Genomic DNA, 10,170 nt, shown 5'->3' with positions numbered 1-10,170 from the left:
GCCCTTGACTTGAACTTGTATTACCTGCACTTATGACTAGTTCTGAGGCCTCGGGCTGGAATGAAACTATAGTTCCATTCTTCAGTGGTTAGGCCTTCAGAGGTAGACGAGAACTTAAACTGACTTTTCAGGCCTTCTGACTCACAGTGGAAATATACCACCACCTCCAGCATGCAAATACCAGACTGCGAATTCTGAGCCCCCATAGTTCCATGAGCCAATATCCTAAAATAAACCTCTTTGTGTGTGTCGTCTGTCTGTCTCTTTCACGCTCTGTCTCTTCATCTATTTGTGTGTGTGTGTGTTCTGTTGTTAGTGTTTCCCTGGACGTGGTTGACTGTTGCAGCCTTCTCTAACAAGTGAAGAAACTGTGGTACATACAAAAGAATAGTAGCCGGGTGGTGGTGGTGCACGCCTTTAATCCCAGCACTTGGGAGGCAGAGGCAGGCAGATTTCTGAGTTCGAGGCCAGCCTGGTCTACAGAGTGAGTTCCAGGACAGCCAGGGCTATACAGAGAAACTGTGTCTTGAAAAAAAAAAAAAAAAAAAAGAATAACATACTAAAAGGAAATGAGTTAGCAAGTGTCTTACTTTGCTTCTCTGTTGCTGTGAGAAAATACTCACCAATGTAGAAGAGGCAGGGTTCCTTCACAATGTTTCCAAGTCCCAGTCCAGATAGAAGATGCAGCAAAAGCCATGGAGGAATGCTACTCACTGACTTGCTCAGCCTACTTTCTTAGAGGACCAGGACCACCTTTCTAGTTGTGGCTCCTCCTACAGTCGTATGGTCTAGTCTACACCAATCATTAATAGAGATACAGTCCTCACAGTGCCTAAAGCCCAGTGTGATGGAGGCATTTCCTGAACCGAGGTTCCCTCTTTCCGGGCAACTTCACTTTGTGTTACAGTGACAAGAACCTAGGCAGCATATCAAGTCACGAAGAGATAGAAAGTGACTTTTAGCATATATTAGTCCATGAAAGGAGCTTCCCGGAAAACTGAACTGACCAAACAAAAGATCTTCAGGCTGCAGAATAGCCCTGTGTGGTACCCTAAGAGAAGACACAGAGCACAACATATTTACATATGTTGCATTCATAATGTCTGGTATTTATGATGAACTCCAGTGTGACTCGTGGGTATTATGTGACAATGTCACTGTGTGGACTCAGACTCCCCCAGCTGAAGTACATGGGCTGTCTAGTGCTGAGGGACATCTGTGCATGCGCATAAGGAGCCAGAGAAAGTCTGTGCCTTCTGCTGTGGGATAATACAAATTTTACTTTTTATAATACGTGCTAGGTTTTCTGGAACTCGGAGTGGAAGTACCCTTAGACTTTGAAAATGGTAAAGTAATGTTCAAATCACATCTTCTGTCACTGGTCACTTTCAGTCGATGATGTAATGGCAAAATAAATTTGATAACACTGAGCCAACCATTTAGTTGTAGAAAACAATGAAAATATTCATCTAAGCAAAAGTAGCTTAAGAAAGAATTAGATGGAGTTTTCTATCAATATTAATCTCACTGAACCCACAATAGAGAATAATATAAATCTATCATTTGATAATATTTAAATGTTAAAACTTTTATTTTTTTGGCAGTGGAAATTAGAAAGTTTCAAGTAACATATTGTAATCAAATTTAACTCCTAAGGATTTCAACATTTAAATTGATTCGTAAGTAAAGATATTTTCAAGCAGACTGTAAGTTCCTGAGAGTCATCATAAGTTCATCGGTAGCGATCCTCCAGTCTGGCTGATTATTCACTTATTTTTCTATTTTATTTACATGGGTATGTGTCACAGTGTGTGTATGAAGGTCTGTGAACATATAGTGAGAGTCAGTTTCCCTTCCACTGGGTAGGCCTAGGGTTTAAACTCAGACTGCCAGTCATGATGAAAAGGACCTTTCCCCTCTGAAGCCTCTCACCAGCCCCCACTTGTGATGCATTGTACAAATAAGAAGAATGTCATTACTCATCACTTGTGATATCTTACACCTGTTATTTTTAATAAGAACTGCTGGTGATTGCTATTGATAGAAGTGTATGTTTTCTCTTTATTCACAGTGTTCCTTACCACAGTGAATCTTTCCACTGAATATTATTGTTACTAGCATTTGCAGGTAACTCTACTTTCAAAACCTTCTTTGCTAGGCTCTGCATCTTAATCCTCTTGTTGTCCTTAGCACCGAACAGCTTGAGAGACAGAAACTCGCATGCAGATCCATTATTAAAAGAGGGGGGTTGGATTTGCCCACATTCTTTTCTGCCTCAGTACTTTTTTTTTCTTTCCTCGTCTCTCCTACCATTGGATGGTGTTATAGAATTGTGTATGGTAAGTTTATTCATATCCCTGCAATATGGCTGGGATGCCAGCTATGTTCGTCATGTGTAGGAAACAGAGATCCAAAGACAGAAGGCATGTTTTAAAGTAGGATTTACACCAAGAGGTTCAGTAAATATTTAAAATGTAGGAAGGACACTTGTGACAAAAATGTAAATGAACAGTTGTGCCACTCAGGTCCTGAACTGCACTGCTAATGAAATTAAAACACAAGTATTCTCCCCCCAATACTGAGGCAAATCAGAAATATAAGTGAAATTTTAGTATTAGTCATAAAATCACCTATGAACATTAAGTATCATAGCAATAAGTAATAGTTATGAGAGAAACTGAGGCAGATAAAGTAAGAAAACATAATGAAATAGAAAACATAAGCTATGTTTCAAAGTTTTGAGTGAATATGAGAGCTTCATTCCCAACTTCTTGGGAATGTGTAAGTGTGTGTAGTGTGTGTGCTGTAGAACCATGAAGCAGAACAATAGCCAAGCCACTGAAATTGAAACACACAAAGAAATGAAGCCAGAGAATGGTGTGAATCATTTAATCAGATAGGATTCAAGTCTATCCCCAGATCAGTTGACTTTTATTCTTCATTTCAGTTAGTAACATGTCCATTGGCTTATCACGAAGGTTAGGCATGCACCTTGAGATGGTCACAAAAGGTACACGATACAGGGGGGTTATAGTTAGGCTATATAGTATATTCAGAATCCCAGGGGAACTATTAGATTCTGGAAATATTGATTAAGCAAGATGGAAAACTCTTATACAGTTTCAACTACAGCAGTGATAAGACAAATGCACGCTTCGTTAGCCACAAAGCTCACAAAAAAAAGTAATTGGTTGAAGAATATCTCTTTTATGCAAAATAGACATTTAAGGATATAATTTGATAATATTCTACTATATACTGACATTTTCCTTAATCATTTAATAAAAAAATATTCTCATTGACAGAATTTATAGTTTTTAATATTTATAATTGAGGTAACAAGGACAAAAGACTTAAAACTATGAACACTGTTGATGACTTTCTTCTAGATAGTAACAGCCTTCCAGAACTAAATGAACACGTGACCAAGAAATGATTAGATTTCTATGTAGACTCTAGAAGTTTACAACACAGTCGACACGCTGATCTATAAGCGGTTCGCAAGAAAATGAGGCAATCAGTGTTTGGAGATCCAACACGTAATGTACAAATTAGAGAAAAGAAAACAGACCTATACTACATCGGATTCACTGCCCTCTGTAATTCACTCCAAAACCACCGTGAGCCTGAGAGGAGCCATTCAGAGCCTTGCGGGCATTCCTTGAAGCCCCACTGACGCTGACCATGAATGTGGCTCTCTATGAGATGGTGAGAGGGGGCGGGTCCATGCACACGGTTGGTATTTACAGTTGTTCCGTGGACTCAGGTCTGTCGACAAGCAGAATATTCCCATGGCGAGCACCATCTCAGTTCCAGCCACCTTCTCTTTTATAAGCTTTAAATGCCTCATAAGATGCGGGACCTCTTCTGGAAACAAACCGGTCACATCGGGTTACTTTCGGTAGCAGAAGTTTTCCGGTACAATCCTTGGAATGGCTAAATCTCAATGTCCTTTTTTCAGCGGTCAAAAATCCATGATAAATTCTGTACAACACTGCAGTCAATAACAGCAGCACCAGACAGCATGTTAATTCCTTACTGTAAATCTCTGAGTACTCACAGCATTCTACGAATGGTGTTACCAAAAGAATCGCGGTGTCTCTAAATCTTGAGTATTTACGTCTGGGTAAATGCATTGCTGTACAAGATCTCTTGACATGCAGCTCATGCTCTAGGGCTTGGGAATGGAGACTAACACACGTCTCTATCCAATAACACAAGTGACAATTGCCTTTCTATCAAAAATAAACATGAGAATCAGGAATTCATCAACACGCTTAAGGATCAATTCATTGAAAGTTAAAGTCTAGGCTGAGATTATATTATGGCATTTTCCTTCCCTCGCATACCCAAAATATCAGATACACTATTGCTACAGCATTTGGTAGGGATGTGTAAACAGACTATCTTCTCTCCAGATTGAAAATAAATAAATAAATAAATAAAAAAGACTCCCTAGGGGTGGTTCCTGGAACGTACTGGTGAATGCTGATTGCTAGGCAGTAGAAACCAGCACTGCCGTAGGGAACAGAGAACTATGGTGAATTGCTGCTTCGGTCCTGCTCATGGAAAAAAATATTCACAGTGCCTATTAATCTAGGTAGTCTACACAGCATCATTAGTTTTGCATACAAGAAGACATGGGCAGGAGGTAGGGAGTTCAAAGAGACAATCAGGGCATGTCTACCCTCTACAGAGACAGATAGCATATAGAGTTAAGACAGGGAGCTAAGACAGACAGATGGAGACAACACACGGGACGAAGCACCTGATTAAACACAGCCTGAAAATTCTGGTTAGTCCTTTGATGCTAATCTTAAGGCTAGTCAAAAAAGCCTCCGGTGAACACCAGTAACTTTTAATGTTCACACAAAATAATAAATAAAAAATAAAGAGGCACGAAAAAAAAAAAGACAAAAGCTTTGGGTAATATTTGGCCCTCTACCTCTAAAAATAATGACAAATTCTAGGACTTAAAGGGGGGAAATGGCTCTAGTACCAAGCAGCGATTCTTGGCTAAACAATGCAAGCCTGGTTAGCTGTTACCTTTCTTTCATGTTTTGTGCCTTCCCCAAGTCATTAAGTAAGAGATCTGGCCTCGGCTTGCGTGTAACCAGTAATGACAACCTCTTTGCAGTTATCTGTGTGTACAAACAACCAAAAACATTCAGAACACCAATACAGCATTTGTTTGTTTGTTTTTTATATAAAAAAAAGAAAGAAAAAGAGATCAGTCAAAATATTAAGGTATTTAAAGTAAATACTTCTATCAAAGAAGGGGCAGGGGATAGCAAGGAGAAAGGCACCCCTCCCTGCCCCACAATTCATCATGCAGAACAGGCTCCCAGCGATTTCACATTTGCAGGATGGTTTGAAGCAAGTACATGTGTCCCGAGCCATCCAGTCCCAGGACCCTACAACATTGTATTCAGGTGATGCAGACAAGATGGTCCATGCCAATGAACTGACCAAAGTCATGTTCTATGTGATCTAGATAGGATCCCAGACATCTTCAGAATGGTTTGGAGTCACAAGAAATGAAGGTCCAGAAAGGTGGCTGGCATTTAGAAGCACACTATTAAAGTATATCTCCCTGAAGATATGGCTTATGCATTAGTGCACTGGCCGATATCTGACACTATTGGTCACTGTATTGCGAAAGGAAACTGGGACAATTTGTCTTGAGTAGTAGCACTACTTTAGATCATCTTTAAAGCCAGGATAAGATGTTTTAGCTACTCGAGTAGCATTTCTGACTTCAAATAGTAATATCATGCAGGAGCTACACTGTTATTAATGGAGCCTGGAGAAACGCTACAGTTAATTGTTTCCATTACAGGGTAAACAGTAGTTGGTGGTATTGATAAAATTTAGCCGATTGATGCAGTTTGGTTTACAAGATAGATGGGATGGGAGACCGAGAGCGCCTCAGAGGACACGGAGAGTTGTAGGGGGACGTTACTGGAGAGAGTCTCAGAGCATTGCCTGCCAAGCCCGCTATGTTGTTTAAGCTTCGGGATTTTTCATATCCTTTTATGAAAAAATGCATAGACATCAGTTGAGTTCAACCAGAAAATAGAAAGAGACAAACAGTACAGTGCAGGGTAACCCCAAGTGCTATTTTTCAGCTAAAACCATTTGTAAAGAAATCAATATTGACACAATTCATACATCTAAAAACTGAAGCTCACTTTATTTCGTATTCTGAAAAAAATTAAACCAGCTATCCCAAATTATAGCTATAATATTTCAAAATATATTTATGCTTGATTATAAATAGTAGTGATGTCATTTTGACATAGAGGCTATAAGAACTTTTAAACATTAGGCAAAATAAAAACAAACAAAAAAAACCAAACAAAACCCTTAAATATTTTTATAGACTCAACACTTTTAAATTTCAGGACATGTTTCTAAAAATTAAAAATATATGAGATATATTCCTTTTCATTTTAGTATAGTTAACTGACAAAGCATGCTTAACCTGAGGTGCACACTTACTCCCAACACATGTATTTTTTAAGGTTTACTGGTTTAAAAAGAGTGATTCATATAATAATGGCATTTGGTGCCATTATCCAGGTGATACAGGATGGAAAGTGCATTGTTGATCCCTTAGGTAGTAAAAAAAAAATAAATTAATTAAATAAAAAGGAAGCAAATGAAATGTAAACTGAGTCATAATTTTAGTGAAATAGATCTGAATTTGATGTAAGCAGATGACTTCATCTCTGAGGCAAATTCTGTTTTAACCAAAAATTCTCGACCTAGTCTATTGTTGGGGATAGCCATGTACTTAGACCTTAAACAGCTTCTCAGGAACATGAGCTGGCTTGCTTTCCCTAATCACTTCAGCCAGGAACCCCATCCTGTGACCTCTGGAGGCAGTCATGTATTGTAGCATTTTCAGCAGAATGTTAGAGGCAGTAGAATGAGCTGGGGGTGCTTCTCATACAAAATGTGACGTGACGTGGAGAGCAAGACACGAGAATGAAAATGGAATCCTATCACACAGCTTTGGAAATAAACGATTTTGGTAGTTCCACTGAACAGTTAGAGGGTGGGAAATGAACTTCCTGTTGGACACCCAAAATTGAGTAAGTGCGCACAATTCCAATGAGCTTCTGGTCTTGTGTCTCCTTTAGTCTGTGCAGTACTCTCCATGGGCTCTAGTGTGCTTGCTGATTGTGGGATGAAGAGAAAAGAAAGTCCTTTGTAACCGCCTCTACTTTTTATTGGGACCGAAGTAATTTTTATATTTATCTGACATAGGAGAGGCCAAGACAGTTATACATAAAGACAGACTCCATAGCAACTTTAGAACAGGCTAAAACTGGGAGAAACAGGACAGAAGAGTAAGGACCCCCTGCCCACATGCACACACATTAACTTCCAGTAGACTTAGTGCCTTCTAAATAATTTTGTAAATAGACATTTCACCATCTATTAATTATAATTGGGGTTTGGGGGATGGATTTTATGTTGGATAAAGATTTACCTGCCTCTGTTCAGTTAGTGTCCTTTATTATAAAACACGGGAGAGGGTAGGCTTTCATTCCATTCTGATAGATGATGAGATGGTTAATGGAAGGATGCCTTCATTTATTTTAATTGGAAGTAATTTCTCCTTACATGGAAACCATGTACATGGTCACTCCATTCTCTCTGCTCTTCTGTAAGTTGGCTGAAAGTATAACTTTTGAAAATTACAGAGAAAATGATTTTCCTACACAGTTGAAGTTGATATTGTGACCTAAAAAATGTAAACTAGATTAGCAAACACTAACAGATGCCAGTTTCTGGTATGTGAATGAATTCCAGAGGTAATTTACAGCCTGAGTTCCTTATACAATTCTGAGACATGTAATGATCTGTTAGATAATTTTATTTTAATCACCCAGTGATAGATGAATCCTGATTGCTATTCTAAATTGTTAATTGTTCTTCTAAATTATAGATTTTTTTCAAGTAGTTGTTTCTTATCTTGTTTACAGATCTTTTTAATTTTAATATCAGTAATTTAATATCATTTGAAGAAGCACTCCTCATTTAGCAGCAACTATTTAATTAGTAAAATTATATGTTCTTTATATATTTTAGTTTTACCTATTCCAAATATTTCTAATTAGAAATTATCATACTTTATTTTTTTTGCTTAATAAAGTTTTTCCAGGAGTGGCTGGAAATATCAATGAAGATTTAAATATAAAATGTTCGTTATTCATGAACATAAACAATAGTAAGCCTTCTTAGAACCATGTTCCAAATAATGAACATGCATTTTATTCAGCTTCTAGGGGCATATGCTTATTTGGGAGAATATCAATGCTGCTGCACATGTAGTGTGCGTGTGTTTTATTTTGATGGCATGCTTCTCAAAAGCACTTGTGAGGAAACACAAAAGTAATCTTGGGAGATTACTTTTTAAATGAATCCTTGTGTCCTCTTAATGCATTATGAAATATTATTATGAAATATTCATAATTGTAAGCAAAACAACAAAATAGGAATGCAGTAATATTTTAAAATCATACAGAGAGAATGTTTAGAACATTTAAGTAGAATTAGTAGAAATCAACTTGAAAATTGAACTAAGATCCTCTTGGAAGCAAATGTTTGGATAAATTAAAGAACTCTGTACATTATATAAAGGAAAGGGAAAAGGCAACGGGGAGTTTCTCGTATATGTAACAATAGAAGACAAAAGCCAAAATGGTGAAGTGTATCCAGAAATGATGCCCACATAGAGAGAACATGCAGTTATGGAAGACATAATCAAGAACATGGAAGAGTTGTGGAGGTAAGAAATGATGAAAAATAAAAAGCACGTGGGAGATGCTCAATTTTCAAAAGAAAGCCTCATTAAAAAGTCTACTTTGCATTTATAAAATATAGTTGCATGCATCTTTCCAGGCAGAACAGCACCTTGTTAGCTCCTTTGTTCATAAAGCTCTGCAATTTTAGAGTAAAACTTTTATTGACATTACTGTCTTACACTGTCCAAAGTTTTTCTCAGACATTTTTAACAGTATTATTTGACATGGAGAAAAATGTGCATCAAGATCTTTAAACTCATTACGTTTTTATAAGCACTGCATATAATACTTTGGAGGAAGATGCATAAAAATGAATGTCTATTTAATCACATATACTAATAAGTGTGTGTACACCTATATACATGTATTCGTATACAGACCAATTCTGTTACGATATTTATGTACAAAAAGGGTTTTGAACTACCTAATATATGCACAGATATTTAGCCAAAAATACTATACTATTTTAGCTATTCTCACAAAACACTTAAACTTTCTAGCACATATGTAGATTTTAAAAATAGTAAACAAAGCCTTTCAGAGGACAGAAATACATTTTAGCTCAAGGAACTCAGGTAAATCATGGAAGTGACTGGAATGAAGAATCATTTGAGCTATTTAGTGCTCAGCAAAAAATACAAATAAACAAATAAACAAAATGAAGAGGTTTCTGTCTGCTTCTGTGCCACAAAGACACTGAACCCGAAAACAAGTAAAATATTCGGAAGAAATGAAAGGGAACTGGGGATGAGTTAGGAGATACTTTTTAAGGAGGACATCACATCATAAGACAAACATTTTAAGTTTAAAACGTTAAAGGTATTGGGAAGCCATTTTACATAACAAATACTGACATTGTTTATAGATTACAGTGAAACAAAAGATCAAAGTTTCTGTTCAGAGTAGAAAATTATAGTAAAAAAAAAAAAATCATCATAGATCCTTACCTGTCCTGACACAGTCTTTAACAATGGCCCTTTTCAAGCCACATTTAATTTCATCAACAAATATTTATTATCTCCTACATTAGATACTGTTTACTGTCTGCTGAAAAAATATTAATGGATTTTAAATTATTTCACTGGGCCTAAGGGAAAAATTATGTATTTTAAATCACATATATGACCTTTCAAGTGATTAAAAAGAATGCACATGACAGAGCAGAGTATGTTGTTCTTTGAGAAAGTCAGGGAAGTTGTTGGTATCAACTGCCAGGGCATTGGGAAAGTGACTTAAAGACTATTTAGTTCTTTCACTTGGAAGAGAAAAAAAAAAGCCTTATCAATTATTTAATGGCCATCAATTACTTAAAAAACACAATCACCGAGCCATGCAGTGAGTATTGTTTTAATAA

The 10,170-nt window shown here is 37.0% G+C and overlaps 1 protein-coding gene across 13 annotated transcripts in view; it reads right to left on the bottom strand.

Annotated features, from left to right (window-relative positions):
- Positions 1–2,857: 2,857 nt before the first annotated feature.
- Positions 2,858–10,170, bottom strand: part of Kcnc2 (potassium voltage-gated channel subfamily C member 2) — a 177,273-nt gene continuing 169,960 nt past the window's right edge. For 3 of the 13 annotated variants that reach the window (XM_029482370.2, XM_029482369.2, XM_029482368.2), the window contains exon 5: positions 2,858–3,994. In XM_029482370.2, coding sequence (XP_029338230.1) covers positions 3,807–3,994 — 188 coding nt within the window. In that variant the 3' untranslated portion in view covers positions 2,858–3,806. Of the gene's footprint in view, positions 5,142–5,184; positions 6,031–6,054; positions 7,182–10,170 lie in introns of those variants that run through there. The other 10 variants (XR_015048466.1, XM_021174532.3, XM_029482373.2 and 7 more) reach the window with 8 other exon arrangements.

The sequence above is a fragment of the Mus caroli genome, unplaced genomic scaffold, assembly GCF_978045245.1.
Source record: "Mus caroli unplaced genomic scaffold, Mus_caroli_1 scaffold_9, whole genome shotgun sequence".
NCBI lineage: Eukaryota > Metazoa > Chordata > Mammalia > Rodentia > Muridae > Mus > Mus caroli.
The sequence above is the reverse complement of the archived record's forward strand: the minus strand, read 5'-3'. Positions and strand labels throughout refer to the sequence as shown.